General features: G+C 43.1%; 1 protein-coding gene across 14 annotated transcripts; it reads right to left on the reverse strand.

The window, feature by feature from the left end:
* Positions 1–6,751: 6,751 nt before the first annotated feature.
* On the reverse strand, positions 6,752–21,346 carry ZNF596 (zinc finger protein 596). Of its 14 annotated transcripts, none has more exons than XM_065942588.1 (10): positions 20,705–21,346; positions 20,421–20,502; positions 18,219–18,303; positions 16,065–16,280; positions 15,517–15,651; positions 14,267–14,349; positions 12,220–12,346; positions 11,220–11,315; positions 10,350–10,441; positions 6,752–9,877 (listed from the first exon to the last, which is right to left on the reverse strand). In XM_065942588.1, exons 6-10 carry the CDS (start codon positions 14,276–14,278, stop codon positions 8,630–8,632), a joined length of 1,575 nt encoding a protein of 524 aa, XP_065798660.1. In that variant the 5' UTR covers positions 14,279–14,349; positions 15,517–15,651; positions 16,065–16,280; positions 18,219–18,303; positions 20,421–20,502; positions 20,705–21,346; the 3' UTR covers positions 6,752–8,629. The 14 variants fall into 14 exon arrangements, with proteins under 14 accessions (XP_065798660.1, XP_065798658.1, XP_065798669.1 ...); XM_065942586.1 differs by having other exon boundaries at positions 16,065–16,234; positions 20,406–20,502; XM_065942597.1 differs by having other exon boundaries at positions 6,752–9,874; positions 20,406–20,502.
* Between the last annotated feature and the right edge of the window lie 1,508 nt (positions 21,347–22,854).

Below are 22,854 nucleotides of genomic sequence, written 5' to 3' on the forward strand. Positions count from 1 at the left end.
TTGCATTGATCACCGAGGAAGGCTTTCTTAGCTCTCCTTGCTATTCTTTGGAACTCTGCATTCAAATGTATATATCTTTCCCTTTCTCCTTTGCTTTTCGCTTCCCGTCTTTTCACAGCTATTTGTAAGCCCTCCTCAGACAGCCATTTTGGTTTTTTGCATTTCTTTTTCTTGGGGATGGTCTTGATTCCTGTCTCCTGTACAATGTCACGAACCTCTGTCTATAGTTCATCAGGCACTATGTCTATCATATTTAGTCCCTTAAATCTATTTCTCACTTCCACTGTATAGTCATAGAGGATTTGATTTAGGTCATAGCTGAATGGGCTAGTGGTTTTCTCCATTTCTATTTCAGTGAAGTTGGCAATAAGGAGTTCATGATCTGAGCCACAGTCAGCTCCCAGTCTTGTTTTTGCTGACTGTATAGAGCTTCTCCATCTTTGGCTGCAAGGAATATAATCAATCTGATTTCAGTGTTGGCCATCTGGTGATGTCCATGTGTAGAGTTCTGTCTTGTGTTGTTGGAAGCGGGTGTTTGCTATGACCAGTGTGTTCTCTTGGTGGAACTCTATTAGCCTTTGTTTCTTGACTTCCTCCTTTTGCATTCCATTCCCCTATAATGAAAAGGACATCTTTTTGGGGTGTTAGTTCTAAAAGGTCTTATAGGTCTTCATAGAACTGTTCAACTTCAGCTTCTTCAGTGTTACTGGTTGGGGCATAGATTTGGATTACCATGATATTGAATGGTTTGCCTTGGAAATGAACAGAGATCATTCTGTCGTTTTTGAGATTGCATCCAAGTACTGCATTTCAGACTCTTTTGTCGACTATGATGGCTACTCCATTTCTTCTAAGGGATTCTTGCCCACAGTAGTAGATATACTGGTCATCTGAGTTAAATTCACCCATTCCAGTCCATCTTAGTTCACTGATTCATAGAATGTTGATGTTCACTCTTGTCATCTCCTGTTTGACCACTTCCAATTTGCCTTGATTCATGGACCTGACATTCCAGGTTCCTATGCAATATTGCTCTTTACAGCATCAAACCTTGCTTCTATCACCAGTCCCATCCACAACTGGGTGTTGTTTTTGTTTTGGATCCATCCCTTCATTCTTTCTGGAGTTATTTCTCCACTGATCTCCAGTAGCATATTGGGCACCTACCGACTGGGGAGTTCATCTTTCAGTGTTGTTCTGCCCGTAGTCCGAGTCCCCGGTCGGGAAAGAAGACTCCTCGAAACAATGCAACTCGCAATAGGGGAATTTATTACTGACTCGAGCCAGGGCCTCCCGCCCTCACCAGGTGTGTGAGGACGAAAGGCCCCGAGCCCCAGTTATCTCGGGTATTTATTAGGTCAAAATAAGCAGCAGGTAGTTGGCGCAATCGGATTGGTTACACAGTGGGTAGTTGGCATAAGCGGATTGGTTACACAGTTGCAAGGTAATTTTTGTTGGCTCTACGTGGGGCTTTCAGCTTTACCCTGATAGGTTCCCTTTTTTCTGGCTAGGCATATGTTGATTGGCTGGCTCCAGGTAGCCTGATAATTATGTTACCCTGGGAAACCAGGCCTACTCCTAATCTAGGCTGCCTGCCATGGCGTTAGCCGTGACAGCCTCACAAGTGTCCTATCTTTTTGCCTTTTCATACTGTTCATGGGGTTCTCAAGACAAGGATACTGAAGTGGTTTGCCGTTCCCTTCTCCAGTGGACCACATTCTGTCAGACCTCTCCACCATGACCTGTCTTGTGTGGCCCCACATGGCATGGCTAAGTTTCACTGAGTTAGACAAGCTGTGGTCCTGTGATCAGATTGACTAGTTGTCTGTGATTGTGGTTCCAGTCTGTCTGCCCTCTGATGCCTTCTCTCAGTGCCTACCGTCTTACTTGGTTTTCTCCTACCTTGGATGCAGGGTATCTCTTCACGGCTGCTCCCGCAAAGCGCAGCGACTGGCCCTTACCTTGGACTTGGGGTAGCTCCTCCTGGCCGCTGCCCCTGACCTCGGGCATGGGGTAGCGCCTCTTGGCCGCATTTGTGTGCCGTCGCAGTTGCCCATGCTTCCTAGCTTGCTAGCGCTTTTCATTTTAGGTACAGATATTTGATTCCAAGCAGATCATTTTATAAAACCCTGTAGAGTGTATTATATTCATAGCAACCATTTTATGTCATCTGTGCTCAACAAACATGGTTTGCTTTTATGTTCCTGTGTCTTTACAGCCCGACTTAAGCTGTAGCATTCGTGAGGCAAATGATTTTTTTTTCCCTCCAGAAATTTATATATAAGCCAGAAGACTCTGAACAAGGCCAGTGCCATTTAGGGAGAATTAGCCTGAAATATAGGAAGGACAGATTTTCAATTATTTGGAGTTTAAAGCTAGTTTAAAAGAGAAAATTTAAGGAAACAAAAATATCCTCTAGACATGATTCTGAAGGAAAATATTCATGGAGCTGGGGAAATAAAATAATAAACACATAGTAGTAAAATTTTATTTCAGCAGCTGGAAATAAGACTAAAGTTTTACAGTTTTTTCCCCCCATGGTGTCAGAACTTGGGTAAAGTGCAGCAGTGAACAGAACCACTGTGCCTGGGAGCTGAGGGCAGGCTGGGGGTGGGGCTGTGGGGCAGAGGTGGGGGTGCTGGACTGGGCAGGGCAGCAGGACTGGATTCTGGGCCCCAGAGTCATGACAGGTCAAAGGCTCTCCATCAAAGGCACGTGGAAACCACTGAGTGAATTAATGATATAACTGCATTTGGTTTTGTGAATGAGATTTTCCCTTTGGAATGGAGCGAATTATTTCAATTCATTTCAGTTCAGTTGCTCAGTCGTGTCTGACTCTTTGCAACCCCATGAACTGCAGCATGCTAGGCTTCCCTGTCCATCACCAACTCCCTGAGCTTGTTCAAACTCCTGTCCATTGACTTGGTGATGCCATCCAACCATCTCATCCTCTGTCGTCCCCTTCTCCTCCCACCTTCAATCTTTCCCAGCATCAGGGTCTTTTCCAAATGACTCAGTTCTTCACATCAGGTGGTCAAAGTATTGGAGTTTCAGCTTCAATGTCAGTCCATCCAATGAATATTCAGGACTGATTTCCTTTGGGATTGACTGACTTGATCTTTTTGCAGTCCAAGGGACTCTCAAGAGTCTTCTCCAACACCACAGTTCAAAAACATCAATTCTTCAGCACTCAACTTTCTTTATAGTCCAACTCTCACATCCATACATGACCACTGGAAAACACATAGCTTTGACTATATCGATCTTTGTTGGCAGAGTAATGCTTCTGCTTTTTAATATGCTGTCTAGGTTGGTCATACCTTTTCTTCCAAGGAGCAAGCATCTTTTTATTTCACGGCTGCAGTCACCATCTTCAGTGATTTTGGAGCCCAAGAAAACAGTCTCTCACTGTTTCCATTGTTTCCCCATCTGTTTGCCATGAAGTGATGGGGCCAGATGCCATGATCTTCGTTTTTTGAATGTTGAGTTTTAAGCCAGCTTTTTCACTTCCTCTTTCATTTTCATCAAGAGGCTCTTTAGTTCTTCACTTTCTGCCCTAAGGGTGGTATCATCTGCATACCTGAGGTTATTGGTATTTCTCCCAGCAATCTTGATTCCAGCTTGTGATTCATCCAGGCCAGTATTTCTCACGATGTACTCTGCATATAAGTTAAATAAGCAGGGTGACAATATACAGCTTTGACATACTCCGTTCCAAATTTGGAACTAGTCTGTTACTCCATGTCCAGTTCTAACTGTTGCTTCCTGACCTGCATCCTGCATACAGGTTTCTCAGGAGGCAGCTCAGGTGGTCTGGTATTCCCGTCTCTTGAAGAATTTTCCACAGTTTGTTGTGATCCACACAGTCAAAGGCTTTGGTGTAGTCAATAAAGCAGAAGTAGATGTTTTTCTGGAAATCTCTTGCTTTTTTGATGATCCAACAGATGTTGGCAATTTGATGTCTGGTTCCTCTGCCCTTTCTAAATCCAGCTAAATCTGTAAGTTCGTGGTTCATGTATTGTTGAAGCCTGGCTTGGAGAATTTTGAGCATTACTTTGCTAGTGTGTGAGATGAGTGTAATTAATTGTGAATTAATTCAACAGGGTATTATTGAATTTTAAGAAACATATGACAGATAATATTAGGGAGGCAGTGGATGGATGAGAAAGAGGAAAATGGAACTGACAAAGCGTTTTTTTTTTCTGATGTTACTGACCATGAATGAAGCAGTGCCAGGCATTGCTGTGGGTGCTGGGTATGCAGTGGTGGGAAAGTTGTAGTTTTTAACCTTTGATGTATTTAAAATCTAAATAAACTGTTATTAAATGACAAATTACATTAGTATGTTAGCCCAAATTACAATGTTTTCAAAGAGAACTAAATTCTTCGCCTGGTTAGGGTTCGGGCCAGCATAGGGAAGCCTGTCTGGGGAAGTGTTACCTGGAGCATGTTAGTGCCTGGTCAGAGCAGTGCTGGGTGGTGGGGGCCTCGGGAGGGAGCCTTCTCCCCAGGGGAGAGGGGTCTGCACCAGGGCTCCTGCCCTGACCCTGGTGACTGCTGAGGCCACCAGCTGGAGGACCAGGGGGGGCAAGTCCTCTTGTTGACCTCGTGGCCTGTGTCCACTCCGGCGATCAGTCACAAACTGGGCCCATCAAGTTCCCATCCTCCCTGTGGCCCTCAAGCTCCTCCCCCCATCTCCCTCCTCCTCCATTCTCTAGACCCAGTCCTCCCCACTCCCGCCAATCCTTCTAGAAATACTTCTACCTGCCTTTAGTCCTCCAGAGTTTGGGGGTTGGGAACTGCCTAGAGTTCAATCACCCCCACACCCTGCTGTCTTCCTTGGTCTTCTCTGCCCCTCAGAGAACTGGCCAGAGAACCTTGTACTGACCCCACGGGGGTGCTGGGAGGGGCTTGCAGCCTGGCTGGGTCCCATCCCCAGGAAACACACAGTGCAAACAGGACCAGGCTGCCTGCTCTTTAACAGTGTCAGGACCACCCCCTTCACCCCGCCAACCACAGGGACACACACAGCCCCTTCTCCAGTGCATCCATTCAGGTTTCAATAAGCAGCCTCCTCTGGCTGTAGGACCCCCTGGAGTCTGAGGAAACCCCTTGGCAGGGGTTGAAGGCTGAGGCCCTTTCTCTCCCACCCAGCACCTCAGAATGTGTGGAGCTGGGACACCCCCAGGTGTCCATCTCTGCTCTGATGAGAGGAGAGAAGGAGCACAGTTCCAGAGCACAAAGGGCTGGCCAGAAGCCACTTACAGGTTTGGAGCCTAGGTCAGACCTCTGAGCCCAGGAGCCCTGTTTGCCAGTCCAAGCTTGCTCTGACCCACAGCTCAGAGATGTGGGGGAGCAAGTTTAAACAGATGGAAGTGGAAAAGGAAATCATGGTTTAATTATGTGGCAACAACAGGAGCCCAATAAGTCAGGCAGACAGCTAATGAGGAGCTGGGAGGTCAGCGTGCCCGAGGAGAGCGGGGCCAGGACGGTCAGAGAGAGAGTGAGCAGAGCGTCCATAGCAGGGGCTTGCTCACAGCGGAGGCTCGGTGACATCACCACTGCAGATGTGCAGGCAGAGCTTGGCCTGTCCAGAAGGGAAGGTCTTTATTTACAAAACAAACAATTGTCTGGTGGCACAGTAACCATAATTCGCCATGACAACTTCCCGTGAAGTACCAATGTTTCTCTGTCCTGCAAACGTGACCTCAGAGGAAGAGTCCAAACTAGCAAAATTTCACTGTGAGAGAGATGCCCAGGGTGTGGATTCAGGTTCTGACCCCAGGTCTGGGTTCTCCCTGATCCTCCTACTCACTTATGAAAGAGCACTCTCACTTACAGTGTGCCTGCAAAGGGAGATGCCATTTAGTTATTAAAGGGTGCTGCCTGAGGATGAATTGCTTTTATCTATAATATGTCTCAGCTGCTTCAAGGCACATGCTCAGTGTGGGTGTCATCTGGACCAAGACTTCTAAAACTAAGCATAGAACAAAACTACCTTTCCCATTTGGAGGGGCCACATGACTATGTGAACTGGGCTTGGAGAAAGAAAAAAACGCTGTAGACGACTAAGGAGCTAGGATTGGGTGGGAGAATTAGGGCAAATGAAAATTTTTGCCCATCCTTTCCTGGATATGCTGTTCATCAGGGACTAGAAGCATCTTCAGTGTCTCTATTTCATGGTAGGTCAGTCCCTCCCTCATACCCACTGCTGCCAAGCAACATGTGGGTTTCAATAGCAAAGGAAAATTCTGAAGGACAGAAAAATCAATCTGTGTGTTCCATGCTTATAGACCTTGAGTTCCCAGTGTTTTACTGGACAGCAGATGACCGTCACACCCACACGGTGAATCTGTCCTTATGTATATGATTGTGTCACAAGAAAGAAGTATATTGAAAGATGTATTTTCAATTCCCAAGAGTGACCAGTTAAGATTGATCTTGCCTTGAAGAGCTCAGATGAGAAGAGCAGGAGTCAGGAGTGCTTCTGAAGCATTTTCTCTGTTGGTTGGTGTGTTCTCTTCCTAGTGTCCTTTTCCCCCAGAGCCTGCTAATCTCTCTCCTGCATCTTGCCTAACACATCTGCTCAGTCACTCATGGCCTTCCCTGAGCCCTCTTCCATCTCAAGATACACTCAATCTTTCTGTGACTTGTGAACTGGCTCCATATAGGGGGTAAACCTGGGCAGGACTTGAGATTCAGACACGAACAGGTTTAGGAGAACATGCATTGTAGTTTTAATGAGACAGCACAGCAGGGTCTCATATAGATGTGCCATCAATTCTTTATGGATAACGTATTAAAGAAACTGCACAGATAACCTACTTGTTATTAAGTGCAGGATTCAGAAACCGGTAACAGTGAAAATTAAGACTGCATTTTATACACATGATGGGGTGGGTTTCATTTCCTAATTGCTTTTTAAAAAGTCAATCAATCTCAATGTCTTAAATTGCTCACACTACATCCATCCAAAGGAAGCCTTGATGTTCCTGGATTCATAAGGAATTCTTAGTGGCCATTTCCAAGCAGAAGGATTTATCTGCAGATGTCCAAGTTTTCCTCTGCTTTGGGCAAGTTGGAGTTCGTTTGCTGATTCAAATTAGGGTGTATTCATATTTTGATAGTTTGGCAAGATTTATTGTTAGTCGCCAAGTTGTGTCAAGACTTCTTGGGACCCCAAGGACTGCAGCATGCCAGGTTTCTGTCCCTTCACCATCTCCTGGAGTTGGCCCAAGTTCATGTCCATTGATCGGTAAGCTACCCCCTGCCTAAAACTATTCTCACCCACAACCAGGAGGTGGGGTAAACGGGACTTTACACTACATTACTTTTTATGCATGTGCAAAGATGAATATGGTTTTCTTCTCTCCATGTCACTGATGACTGAATAAAATTAATGCATTTTATTTGACATGTACGTGTATAATACAATTGACCAATTTTTTCATGTAACTTCACAGTTTTATATTCTGTAGTTTTATTGTGCACACACACATACAGACATACATGAACACATGTGCACTCTGACTCATTTGTTATATTTTTTATACAATAAAATAAAATAGAAATCTTTCCTTCATCTTATCTCCCTTTATTTTGGAATGCTTCCTCTATTTGATCACTATAAGGTATTTTCTGCACTTTAGTCTGGGTGTTATATTGTATGACATATTTACAAATGTTACATATCCTCTTGATGAACTCAGTTTTGAATTAGTCCCTGTCTGGTGTAAACATGGCTACCTCTGCTCTTATTACTTCCATTTATGTGGAGTATGTTTTCCATCCCTTCGAGTCCATATGTATATCCCAGAAAAACATGGGATAAATTAATTACAAACATCTGTGTTCTCCGTTTTGCCACCTGTGAAACATGGGTACTAGTCAAGTTCAAATGGGTACCAAGGCCCAGGCCTTCTTGTTACCCTGGTGGAAGGAAGCTCCACCTTCCCCTCTCTGAGCCTCCTGTGTTCACGTATGGTAGGGGCTGGGACTCCTGGGTCTCACTCCCAGTTGGGGATTTGTGGATTCATGGGTGTTGACAGGGCAATATGGGCAAGATCAGGGGACCATGGCTGCTTCTGCTCCCCCTGCTTTCTGGGTGTTTCATGCATCACTATGAGGGGCAGCACTTTTGTCATCACATGAATCAGTGTATGTATGTCAGGCAATCCAGAAGGGGATACTCCAAATGCCTTCCATCTTCTTCATGTTCTAGTTTGTTTCCACTACCAGTTACCTGACACTGAATCTTCAGATGCATGCCAAGAGTGGTGCTAAGTTAGACACGTGCACAGTAATTACAGGTCTAGAGTTTCTCTCCTCTGTGGTTTACTTATTTAAAGGATAACTTATAACTGAAGGTATTTCTACACTAGTTATATTATTGGAATTTCTCTGACATGTGATTTATCTGCTTAACAGTTACAGCTGAGGATGAAGATTCCTCCACATTCATTCCATTTACAGTTTGTTCTCCCATGAGCCCACTGCTAAAGGTTTTGTTACACAGTTGACATACATATGGATTCCATCTACTGTGAATTAACATTAGTTAATTAATAAGGATGAATAAAGGCTTTTATACATTGAAAATAAACACAGTATTTCTTCACTGTGTGAGTCCTCAAGAGTGTTTATACTTTGAAGGTATGGGTGGTGAATCTTCATTTATTAACTTTACAGCATGAGTTCTCTCGTGTTGTCTGAGGTTAAAATATTTACTGAAGGCTTTTCCACATAGGTAACATTTATATGGTTTCTCTCCAGTGTGAATTCTCTTATGCAATCTAAAGTTATAACTCCTATTGAAGGCTTTACCACATATATTGCATTCATATGGTTTCTCACCCGTGTGAGTTCTTTCGTGTCGTCTAAGGACAGAAGAGTGATTGAAGGCTTTCCCACATAGGTGACATTCATATGGTTTCTCTCCAGTGTGAGTTCTTTCATGTCGCTTAAGGACAGAAGAATCAGTGAAGGCTTTCCAACACAGGTGACATTCATATGGCTTCTCTCCAGTGTGAGTTCTCTCATGTCGTCTAAGGACAGAAGACTCAGTGAAGGCTTTCCCACATAGATGGCATTCATATGGCTTCTCTCCAGTGTGAGTTCTCTCATGTTTTCTAAGGTGAGAACAATGAGTGAAGGCCTTCCCACATAGATGACATCCATATGGTTTCTCTCCGTTGTGAGTTCTCTCATGTTGTCTGAGGTAAGAAGTTTTACTGAAAGTCTTCCCACACAGGTGGCATCCATATGGTTTCTCCCCAAAGTGAGTTCTCTCATGTTTTCTAAGGTCAGAACAATGAGCAAATGCTTTCCCACACAGATGACATTCATTTGGTTTCTCTCTGGTGTGAATCACCTCATGTCGCCTAAGATTATAACTTTTACTGAAGGCTTTGCCACACAGATGACATCCATATAGTTTCTCTCCAGTGTGAACTCTTTCATGTTTTCTAAGGTCAGAACAATGAGTGAAGGATTTTCCACAAAGATGACATCCATGTGGTTTCACTCCAGTGTGAATCATCTCATGTCGTCTAAGGTTAGAACTTTTACAGAAAGCTTTCCTACATACATGACATTCAAATGCTTTCTCTCCAGTCTGAGTATTACTGTGTTGTCTATGGGCAGGACTTTGAATAAAGGCATTCCTTCGTTGACGACATTCATATGATTTACTTCTAGAACGAATCTGCTTCTGTATATTAAAGGAAGGCAAGTAACTGATGGCTTTTCCAACATCTTGGCTAATAATGGGTTTCTTTCCCACTTGAGGTTTAACATACTGAGTCAATGGTAAGATTTCAGCAAATTTTTCTCTGAAATTGTTGCATTCCAAAGGATCCTCTTGACTGTGAGACCTCTGCTTTTTGAAATGAAATGAGAGATTGTTACAAGTTTGCCCAATTTATTCATTCCTCCCGTTCTCTACATATAAATTCTAGGGTAATCATTCAGTGACAGACTCCAGTTAAAATTACTTCTATATTTTTAATATTTACATACACATGAGGTATTACTCTCTTGCAAGCCTAGATTTACCTTTTGTAATGTCCCAACTGCAGAGATACCTATTTAATTTTAAAGATGTTATGATGTTTAAGTGTTTAGGAATATAATCTACAATTACATAACTGTCTATTTATAAGACTATAAACTGTCTATAGTTCTGACTATGGGTTAATCTTTTCTTCCTTAAAACCAGACTAACTAAAATTTTCTCCTGTGGAATTCCATGATCCCAACTTTAATTAAATCAGGTATGTATGCCAAATTCTCAACTTATTCAAGTCCCAGGTCTTCATCTGGAGGAACATGTTTATACTTGTGAAGCTTACCATTGCACTAATTAGAGGTGTGTTCTTCTTGCAGATATGCTGCATAGGTAACATTTCTTGATTTTCCAGATCATCTTCTCTATCTGAAATGACTAGAAAAAAATAAATTACTATAGTGGTATCAGTGGAAGTAAAATGTTGAAGCGACTCAATGCTCATTTGTGTCTGTTTCAAATACTGACACACAAATGGGAAAGAATGTTAAATTAGGGAATACTCTAAAGAGAGAAGAAACACATATAACAACTGTCATTCTCAGGACTGAATTATGAGGAAGATAAAATGAATACAGCATGTTGGGGAAGAAAAGAGAATATCCTATTCATAGAACAAGACCATGAAAAGGGACGTTTTGTGAATGTTTATTAATTCCAGTGGGTACACAAATTTCACTTTGTGTAAAGCCAAAGACAATGGCAGAAAGCCTTGTGAATAGAAAATTGATACCTTCAAGGTATGACAACATCTGAAAAGTGTTTCCCCATGACACTGTCTAAATTTTAAAAACAGCCCACAATGCAGGAGACCCCAGTTCGATCCCTGGGTCAGAAAGATCCCCTGGAGAAGGAACAGGCTACCCAACAGTTTTCTTGGGCTTCCCTGGTGTCTCAGACAGTAAAGAATCCGCCTGCACTGTGGGAGACCTGGGTTCTATCCCTGGGTTGGGAAGATTCCCTGGAGAAGGGATCGGCTACCCACTCCAGTATTCTTGCCTGGAGAATTCCATGGACAGAGGAGCTTGGCAGGCTACAGTCCATGGGGCCACAAACAGTCAGACACAACTGAGTAACTTTCACTTGATTTCTTAGGGCCTATTCACTCACTGACCAGGCTCCTCCTCCTATTGAAGTACAGGTTCTCGGAGCTCACCTGGACTCTGACCTTGCAGGAAGCCTAACTTTTTTCTTGAAAGTTGCTCTCCTTGCTCCAAATGGGAAATCACATCTGATTTGTAAAGCTGATTACCTGTTTGTAGGAGAAAGATATGTGGATTTTGAGTTCCATGCTCATAACAGTACATGATCATCAGTACAGAGCAGACTAATGAGGAAGAATACAATAACTGCTAAAGGTCAGCACAGAGAAGAGCATGTTGAAAACAACACATTCAGCCTTTGTCTAGCAAAATGATAACTCTTCAACTTGTTTCCAAAGACATTAAAGACCTATCACTGCTAATGCCCATGCCCAAGTTCAAAGACGGACTATGGAATCTGCAATATTTTCATTTCATAGTGCTTTAACACTATATTCCAAAAAGAATCCAATACGTACAACTTCCACCAGAAAAATCTAAGTTCTATGTGGAAAACAATATATGTTATTTTTAACACTGTGATCTGATCAAACCACAGTCCTTGCTGTAAAATAAATTTTAAGAAATCAATACATTTACTTATCCATACAAAAATACTGAGTTCCCACCACTGCTTGAGCATCAGAGACTGAGTAGCAACAAAGACTCAAAAGTTGTGTAAGCAAGATTACACTGCAGTGGGATTGACAAACTAAATATAAGTAGTGAAATGAAAGTCACTCAGTCATATATGACTCTTTGTGACCCCATGGACTATACAGTCCATGGAATTCTCCAGACCAGAATACTGGAGTGGGTAGCCTTTCCCTTCTGCAGGGAATCTTCCGAACTCAGGGATCAAATCCAGGTCTCCTGCATTGCAGGTGGATTCTTTACTAGGGGAGCCACCAGGGAAGCCCCCCAAAATATAAGAACTAAAGAAAGTTTTGATAAGGTAGTTGCGAGAGTTATGATAAAGAGTCAAAACAGAATCTGGAGTGAGAAATGGGAAAGTTTTCCTCCATCTTTGTTGAATGAATACATACACACATCATTAAAGAGTAACAGACTAACCAACTGAGACCAGATGACTGATGTTCTCCAGCATCACATCTCTGAACAGCTTTCTCTGGGAGGTGTCCAGGAGGGCCCACTCTTCCTGGGTGAAGTCCACAGCTATATCCTCGAAGGTCACTGATTCCTAAAACATCACAGACATTGTTTTAGACACAGCCATCTCTGCCAGGGGAGGACAGTTACAGGTATAAGGCACTAAGGAAGTAGCAACTGAGTGTACAGAGTCTCAAACAGTATTTTCGATCCAATCAAATCATTCTCATTGTTGACATGAACCTCTGACTTTCAGATAAACCTACGAAGACACACACACTCTAAATATAGAAAACTTCATTATAAAAAGACAACACAAGGTGTGGTTTAACAAACTGTGGAGATTTCCCAATAGATTTGTAATTACAACTTTCAAATCATGATTATAAAATTTCCACTTGAAAAACTGAACAGTCTTCAATTCAATTTCAAGTAAATCTAAGACTCATTACAAGGGATGACGTATCCATGATGTGCCCCTTTTAAAACAAGACTGTGGTTAGATTATTCCTCTATATGGCCTCAGTTTCTTCATCAGTGAAATGGTTTTTTAACAATCTGTCATGAGTTCTGAAAGGTCTAATGACTTAATGTGTGAAGCGCTAACTATCTAGCAGCCATTTCTTAAATATAACTTTTAGGTTTAATATTTAGGAAATGGTAGAGAATATTGAAGGAACATTCAGAATTCTGCCTAACGGACTAGCAGTCATACAGGTCTTGGGATCAGCAGGCACAAGCTTTCATCTTACAAAGCTGAGGTGTTTGCTATAAAGGGTAAGTGAGTCAGCAGCTCACACCACAGGTCTGAGACTTCTGCACAGAAGGACAGTCTTATCCTGACCCTTCCTATGTCTGAGGCCTCCCTTTCTCAATTATCCTGGGACCGCCAAGTATCAGTTGTTATAGTCCCTTTTGTTTCTTTGTCTTGTCTCTCTATTCAAGCACATCTGAAGCTACCTGATTGCTCTGGCCTCTTTCATTCATGGAAAACTTCCTCAGGGCTTAAAGTAGTACTCTACCTCCTATATTCGTTCTGAATCACAGCTCAAAATAAGAAAACACTACTCTCTATACACTGTTTCCAGTTATGAAATGTGAAAAAGCAGAAATTACAAAGAGGGAAAAATTTATGACTTGGGACATTGGTAATAATGAAAATTTAGTTTTCTTTTTTAGAAGATTTTGAAAAGCACAAATATGTTTTATCAAAATTTAAGAAGTTTAAATTTGAAAAAATGTAAGTGAATGACTCCTCATTGCCTTCTCCTGCATAATCATTTGTTTTCTCTCAGCACTAGTCAGCACTCTCTCAGCACCTATAACACTGGACTCATCAATGTCATCTGTGGAAACATCTGCCTCTCCAGTGGGTGGGTTGCAATGTTTTCCTCCTTACTCATCTCCATCGTCTGTATTCACCTCAATCCTAAGCCCATCACAGTTAATAAAATGGTTAATGATTATCTTTTCTTTTTGCCAAGTGGGCCATGGGCTGCATAAAGAAAAGAAAACCTCTTTTATCTCTTCTTGCATACATGGCATTAATAAAGACTGGAACATCTTATTATAATGTTGGGTAGGAATGACCATTTGATGATTCCTTGACCCAACATGACCATTCCAGAATTCTGGGGAACTTAACTGAAGCTCAGATCCTTGAACAACCTCTCAAGTGCACTTAGAACATGTGTGCCTGTAGGAGAATTATGTCCATACACTGGCAATAGGGCTTCCCAGAAGGCTCAATGGTGAAGAATCCGTTTGCTAATGCGGGAGACTCGGGTTGGACCCCTGGGTCAGGAGGATCCCCTGGAGAAGGAAATGGCAACGCACTCCAGAATTCTTGCCTGGGAAATCCCACGGACAGAGGAGCCTGGCGGGCTACAGCCCATGGGGTTCCAAAGAGTCGGACAAAACTGAGCATATACCCCACCACGAGGACTGGCAATAGAGATTAGAAAACAATTTCTACTGCCAATTTCAGTAGAAAGAGTAATTTCCTACCCACCTGAGATTCCATTGTAATTAGTTCAGCTGCCAACTGTAGTCTGGGTTTTCACTTATACACAGTCCAAGCAACAGGAAGCAGAGCTGAGGAAGAAGAAAAAAGTCATGAGACTCTTAGCTGTCTGCAATCTCCATTTTCACTTGTCATGAAGCCCCAACCCTTCACCTGGAAGTAGCTCCCAGGACAACCAAAAGAAACATGCGGTGTGCTCCATGAGAAATACAAGTAGAGCTCTTCTCTACCAGGATCCAAAGTAAGAAGGCATGGCTATTGTTCTTAGTAAAGAAGGCATAGAAGTGAAAGTCACTCAGTTGTGTCCGACTCTTTGTGACTCCATGGACTATACAGTCCATGGAATTCTCCAGGCCAGAATACTGGAGTGAGTAGCCTAGCCCTTCCCCAGCAGACCTCCCTGACCTAGGAATCAAACCGGAGTCTTCTGCATTACAGGCGCACTCTTTACCAACTGAGCTATCAGGGAAGCCCAAAGAAGGTATAAACATCTTCAGTTTAGAGTAGAATGTGGACAACCACTGAGTTTGGTATGCTAATTCACTCAGGATATTCAGAAGTGTCCAGTTACCTCCTAATTCCAAATCACAGGGATCAGTGACTCATGCCACGTGTCTCCATCTTGAGTAACCACCACGAACTTCTCAGGTTTAATTCCTCTTACTTTGTGCACTAGCAGTTTCTCCAGCTATAGTCCAGCCCTCTAGTACCTTGAAACAGCCTTACTTTTCTCAGCCTCTCATACACTCATCCTGAATCACTCTGTCTCTTCCAAGAATTTCCAGCAATATCACCACTCTAACACTAACTTTTAGATTTCTTCTGCACTTCGTTGTGAACTAAGAGAATTAAAAATATATTTTATGACAGGGTTAATTATTTTAGGTACTTATTTCATTTGGAGGAATCAATGGCACCTACTTGCAATGTGTGTGTGCACTCAGTCATGTCCAACTCTTTGTGACTCCATGGACTGAAGTCTGCCAAGCTCCTCTGTCCATGGGATTCTCCAGGCAAGAATATTGGAGTGTGTTACCACTTCCTTCTCCACGACACCTTCCTGACCCAGGGATTGAACCCGAATCTGTTGTGTCTTCTGCCTTGGCAGGTGGGTTCTTTACCACTGTGCCACATGGGAAGCAAAGCTCTTTTGGGGAACATACTTTCCCTAACTTTCTCTAACAGCTTAGTCTACAGTTTTCAAAGTAATCTTGTCACTCTAACTCCGTATCACTTACCAAGGACTTCTCAAATGATACTGTTGGAAGATCTCAAGACTCCATCCTATCTCCTTCGTCTTTCTTTATTTATGTGCATTGCCCACGTATGCCCACATATTTACACAGTTGCTTTGATTTCTTCCATTACTTTTTCTAAATTGAAAGTGACAAAACTCATGTTTGAATTCCATTTCTGAGCTTCCCTCCTTTTCCCCCCCCAAACTAACATACACTAGAAATGAAATATATCTCAGGACATCATCTCCCACTCTTCCCAAATATTACTCTTTACCTAGTCTCTAATCTTTTCAATGTCTCCACCAGACATCCAAGGGCTGACATTTTAGATGCTCTCTCAGAACATCACAAATACAGTTTAGCATTGCTATTACTTCCACACTGGTCACTAGCATCCTTCATTTCTACTCAAATCCATAAACACAACTTGCTACCCCCATACTTATTTCCTTCAATCTGTTTGCATGTCAGTTCCTCAGAGATTCCTTCATTGAATTCCTACCAAAATGAATACTTCACTCTTGGTGAACATGGTCTCCAATACTCACCAGAACCAAATAGACGGAAAACCCAGTGAAGCCAAATATTCTCTGAGGACACTGCCACAACACTCCAGAGTTCAGAGCATCTTTCTCTTTCCAGAAAAAGGATCATTTTGATGAATTCTCTTTTAATGCTGTTGATAATCTCATCAGCGTTTTAATCCAAAGGACAGTATCTAACATGGGTCCCAATCAAGATAAAATCAGAAAATTAGGCAGACCCTGTAGATGAAATTAAGGACAATAGATTGTATTCTTTAGTTCTTGCTTCCTCCTCAAAAGCAAACTTCATGCCTTTTCTCAGACTTCAGTGTTTTATGATTTTGGTTGTTCTGGACAGCACTGAGAATCTGCAGCAAATGAATCCTTCCTCCTCTTTAGTTTTATTTGTAAGAGGATCTGTAATCTAACAACAATATTCACAGACTGTGGACAGAAGAGTGGTGACTCTACATTAGTGTAAATATTTATGCTGAGTAAACATCTATCCAAAGAAAATATCTTTCATTTTCACTACCAAGCAAGAAAAAGCTCATCCAGTGTACGTCTCTTCAAGTTAGATCTAGTTGTTATCCTAATAACTGAAAAACTCTGTAATCCACAAAATTTAAGGTTTTCCAGAATAAATGACTAGTTTCAGGACTGATTTTTATTGTACACAGAATTTGTTTAATTTTTTTAACTGTAAAATAACACATACACATATTATTTATCATCTTAAGTCATTTTTACATGTATAATTCAGTGGTGTCAAATACATTCATAGTGTTGTGCAACCATCTTCAATGCTCTTCATCTAGTAAAACTGAAACTCTGCACCCACTAAACAACCACTCCCCATTCCCCTCTCCTCCCAATGCCTGGAAACAATCATTCTACTTTCTGTCTCTAAGTAGGACTTTGTTTTTTTTTGGGTTGTGCCAGAATAGAAGTGGGAAGTATCCTAGAAATCAGTGCAGGTGCTTGAGTCAGAACCCAGCAAAGAGAGGAAAAAAGATGAAATTCAAAAATGGTATCAAAGAGCTGAAATTGTAATGATTTTTGGAAGATATGATTTCAAACTAAAAAAAAAAAGCCATATAAGAATCCAATTTAACTATCACACCTAATAATACTTTTTAAAGTGGACAAATCCAACCTTAATGTACTGAAATCAATGTTTCCTACTTAGTAACAATAGTTTAAAAACTAAGTAAACATACGAAAGCTAGTCTCTATGTATTACAGCAAAACATTATGACTCTAACTTCAAATAAATTTGCAAACCCATGCAAAGAAATTTTAACACTTTTTGAGGACATAAATGTGACATGAACAAAGTCTGCCAAACCAAATTCTTAGACTAGAGGACATGGTGACAAAAAAATCTGTGACTGCAGAAATTTGATGCAACTCAAGTTTAAAAGTCATATGCAGAATCTGAAAAAGAATATATATACATGTATGTATGTAAAACTGAACCAATTTGCTGTACATCTAAAACAACATTGCAAATCCAGTATACCCCCGAAAAATCATAATGCGATATTTCACATAAAAAATGAGAAGCATCCTAAAAGTTGATTTTTGTCTCAGTTTTGATTGGGGATGAGGATATAGCCAAAATAACTGTGAAAAGGAAAAAAAAAACCTGGAGACTAGTCAAGTTACATCTGAACCTATAATTATTTGAAACTTTAAAACAGTTCAAATTAAATAGTTGAAATGAACAGTATTAAACAATATATTAGGACTAAATGAACATAATATTTTATACTATGAAACAGGGGACACCTTATGAAGGGGAAAAAAGCAAAGGTCATGCTTTTGGTTTCACTGCATCAACATTATCAGACCAAAGTGTCTGTGTTTATGTAACTAAACCATAGACTAGAAAAATAAGTAGGAAAATTCATTCTATATATACATGTCTATAAAGAATAACCTTTACTCAGTCTCTTAAGTAATTAGTAAAATGGAAATTAGGAACAAAGAGTTGTCATTTTATCCAAATCTACAATTATACACATATATTTAAAATGAATCCTGGTTAAGGTACGAGGGGACAGAGAGATGAGGACTTCTCGGCAACTGTGTACTGTGTGTAGGGAGCATGGTGCCAACACCTGTTACAAAATGAAATGTACCATCTCTTGGCTCAGCAACGAAACCCCAACTTACCCAAAAAGGAGGAACACTCATTATCTGTAGACAAGTCAATTCTTTTCAAATTCATGAACACCAACTTCTCTCTGGGATAGGTGTGCTGTGAACAATGTTAAAATCCTCTTACTATTAGACATTTTGGGTTGATTCTGTTTTTAAACAATTACAGAATAAAATATACTACATGATATGGATGAAATGCCACCTTAATTTGTCATGGCTAAGTCTCTTATTACAGGCCAAATACAAAGATTTATGTTGTTAAGCTTCAGCTGCATTGTACAACCAGGTAAAACACTTCCCCCCTCTCCACAATTTTCTTTCATCTTCGTCTACCTCCACCTCTTGTGCCTATGCAGTCCCCACTAGCAATCTTATTGACTGCATGGTGTTCAGTTCCTGCCTCTAGTCAATGTCTGGGCATGCAGCATTGCTCATGATGGCCCCCCGAATGGAACCATGTCCCAAGTCCCATGTCACTGGCTGACAGTGAGAGAGAATTGGTCTGGAGATGGGAGAGGCCATAGATGAGTGAGGAAATGTCTTAGGCAGGACACCTGAGAGTCAGATTTTAGCATGTCCTAAGAACAGCATTACAGGAAAGAGAGGGCAGATCAACCAGCAGATAATACGAACTTTCCCAGATAAAGATTTACTCCTGACTTCTCATCTTTTCCCTCCTCTGAGTGTCTTGCTCAGGCCAGAAGTCAGTCCTCAGTGTTGGCAATGTGCCATTCATGCCTTCAAATAACTTCTCCCCTTTCTGGCCACAACCACACATGTAGGGGAGAAATTCAACATTTAGAAAAAATGGTCCTCTGCGTCTGCTGAACTATTACGAAACAGGGCCAATAAACTCCTACATGGGCACCAACAGCTAAGTTTCTCTGCCCCTCTATGCTGTAAAGCCCACACATCACACGGCAGACATGGGAAGGCGAGTTGGTACAACCCTCCCTTTCAAGTCACTCCTCACAGTGTCTTCCAGCACCTGCTGAGCACAGCATCGCCAGGTAGGATGGGCAGAGGTCTCCTCCTCTCCTGTTGCTGAGCTTCCCAGGCTCTCTTTCACTCTCTAACATCCAAAGTACATCCCCCTTTCTCCTCCAAGTTCCCTTTCCTGAACCAAGTGCCACCTCCTCCTTGGAGAAATACCTCTGTTCTGTGCTTAGTTTAAAAAATCTTGATCCTTCCCTACCAGTTGCCTTTTGACTACGTGAGAATGTGTCCTGAGGCACATGGAAAGACAAATGAACAGGAAAGAGGAACCGTTACTGGCCTCACAGGCATGGGGTGGTCGGGGATCATTCTCACCCCTGCCCCTAAAGATTCCAGATCTCATTTCATTTTCCTGAGCAAGGGCAAGTTGTCTTTCATGGTTGTAATCATCTTGATTAAAACAATTTAATTTCTATTTTCCACAATAGATATTGAAATATACAATTCTATGAATATATAAAAAGTATAACATTAAGAACACTTTTAAGTAATGGCATTGGGAAACACAAAAGTTCAGCTATGAAAATAGCTCTGAGTAACGTACTCATCATGAACAAATGAGATCTGTGAGAACAAAGTTCTAGAATCATTCAGTCTATCGTTCAATATTTCCCAAACAAACAAAAAAATAAAGGAAATTTGAAGAGAGCATATGCGTAGTTGAAAACTGTAGCTCACAGACCAATAAATTAAAAACTCACATACAGAAGAAAGAATGCTGTTGAACAATGGACCAATTGTTTAAACTACCTAGTACTGACTTTTAAGACAAAAGTCATTAATATCCCTACCAAGTGCACACCGAAATAGTGTACAAATTATTTACTAAGCACCAGAGAATACTTTTAGTACATAATAATGACAAGAAAAGGACCGAGGTCTCATGATCTGAATCTGACACAATACACTTAAAGTAATTTGGAAAATTTTAGAGGATGAGATGGTTGGATGGCATCACCGACTCCATGGACATGAGTTTGAGGAAACTCCGGGAGTTCGTGATGGACAGGGAGGCCTGGCGTGCTGGGGTCCATGGGGTCGCAAAGAGTCAGAGACGACCGACCGACTGAACTGAACTGAACTGAATGAATCTGGAACCTATCCTTTTACTTTTCTCAACTGCTACTGCTAGTGAAAGTCCCCTCCTCCATTCTGTCCTTGGCTATCTCCGTACTGATCTCCTTTTTGTCTGTTTTCATGTACCATAATGCCTCTTACGGCTTCCGCGGTGGGTCAGCTGGTAAAGAATCCGCTTGCAATGCGGGAGACCTGAGTTCGATCCCTGGGTTGGGAAGATCACCTGGAGAAGAGAAAGGTTACCCATGGGAGAATCTGTACAGTCCAAGGGGTCGCAAAGAGTAGGACACACTGAGCAATTTTCTCACTTCACACACGTTGCTTCTTATTCAGTCACTTTCCTTTCTTACCGGTATTTTGTCTCTCCAGTTCCACTGCACCCACCTCCCTCCCTCCTCTATTCTACTTTTCAAGTCCTCACTCACCTTTACTTCTTCCGTCTCCTGGTTCAGTCTCGGCCTCACCGCCCCATTCGACACCCATGGAATGGAGCAAAGATGCTCTGCTCAGGAGGACACTGTCCCGTGAGGGAGCGATACCCGTGCCGGCAGATAGGACTTGGGACAGAAGGTCACGGGGCGTCACTGGACAGGGCCGATGCCCTCCCCAAGGGGGCTCAGGGGCCTTACTGAGGCGGTGACTGCGGAGCGAGCGGCGGGGCCGGGCCGCTTCTGGAGAAGACGGGGGACTGAGGATTCGCGGGGCCGCGGGAGGGCGCGGAGTCCCGGGCGGCCCCGGGGGGCGCAGAGGGCGAGAGCTCACGTTGCGAGTGGAGACCTGACACAGCGTGGTTCGGGGCGGGACCCCGTGAAGAGACCGTAGGCCGGAAGGCCGGACCGGAATGGCCCCGGATCCGGAAACGGACGCGACTCGAACCCGGCAGCGGAGCTCCCGGCATCGCGAGTCTCAGGGGTCTCCAGGCCAGCGGCGCGAGAGCGGGTCTGTGACGTCGGCAGGGACTCGGGCCCTGGTGTGAAGGAAGAGGTGGGGCGGAGCCGAGGAGCGCGAGAAGTGCCCAGGACCACACTCACCCTAGAGGCCCTGCGCTCCCGACATCCGCTTCCGGGTCCGCGGGCAATTACGTAAGGGGGCGTGGCCTTAGTCAGGGGGCGGTGGGGCCGGGGTGGGGCGGAGTCTCGGAAGGCCTCGCCCAGGGTGGGCGTGTCCTGAGCGCGGAGGGAGGCTGGAGCGGCGTGGGGCGTGTCCTCTCGGTGAACATTACGTGCGCGGTTGGAGCCCTCCGGCCGAGCCTTCCCGTCCTGCCCTCCGCCGGTTCCTGATCCGCAGGTGCGGGCTGACACACCTCAGTCTTCTGTCTTTGGCTGTGCGGGCGGTGGGGCTGCTTCCTCCTGGCTTCGGGATCAAGTGTTTCGAGCTACTCCAGATCGGAGCTGACAGTTGTGAGGCCTTTCCTAGTGAATGCTGGGATGTTTCCCTGTTACCGTGTGGAAAACGGGTTACGTTGAAATCACCTCTCGCTCCTGGAGACTCCCGTGAGGACTCGGCCTCAGGCGGGGACCTGGCTGGGCCCAGCTGGGTCCTGCGGTTCCTGCCCTCCCTGCGCTCGAAATGGTCTGAGCTGGCGATGGAAACCAAAAGGAACAGGGTTTCCCTTTCTGTCCCCATTCACCAGGGAGGCAGCACGAGCCCTGGGCTCATCACCGGGGACTTCATATCATGTCCATGATAGTGTGGACAATCTCCTAATTCAAGTCATTAATTTCTAAATATACGGTATTTTCACATTGACCTTATTCCCACGGCCATCTGAAATAGTGTTCAGTTCAGTTGCTCAGTCGTGTCCGACCCTTTGCGACCCCATGGACTGCAGCATGCCAGGCCTCCCTGTCCATCATCGACTGCGGGAGCTTGCTCAAACTCATGTTTATTGAGTTGGTGATGCCATCAACCATCTCATCCTCTGTCGTCCCCTGCTCCTCCTGCTTTCAGTCTTTCCCAGCATCAGAGTCTTTTCCAGTCAGTTCTTTGAATCAGGTGACCAAAGTATTGGAGCTTCAGCATCAGTCCTTCCAATGACTATTCAGGACTGCTTTCCTTTAGGATTGAGTGGTTGGATCTCCTTGCTGTCCAAAAGACTCTCAAGAGTCTTCTCCAACACCACAGTTCAAAAATATCAATTCTTTGGCACTCAGCTTTCTTTATGGTCTAACTCTCACATCCATACATGACTATTGGATAAACCACAGCTTTGATTAGATGGACCTTTGTTGGAAATGTTGTTGGAAAATAATGTTGTCAGAAAATGTCAGGAAATAGTGTTAAAGAAGAAATGTCAGTGACATTTGTTAAAGCTGGTAAAATAAAATTTGTAAACATAAAATTATCTGTGTTTGTTTGGGCCTTCTCCCTCCATAATGTGCCTGTGAGTTTGCATGCACATTAACCAGAGCTCCTCAAAGATGAGATTGCCTGCTCAACCACAATATTGCCTTTTTTTCCTTTTCTTTTGAAGCTAGCAATTGTTGTTATTTAGTCCCTAAGCTGGACTTCGCTGGTGGCTCAGACGGTAAAGAGTCTGCCTACAATGTGGGAGACTTGTATCCCTGGGTCAGGA

Source organism: Muntiacus reevesi, chromosome 8 (assembly GCF_963930625.1).
Source record: "Muntiacus reevesi chromosome 8, mMunRee1.1, whole genome shotgun sequence".
In the NCBI taxonomy this organism is placed as follows: domain Eukaryota; kingdom Metazoa; phylum Chordata; class Mammalia; order Artiodactyla; family Cervidae; genus Muntiacus; species Muntiacus reevesi.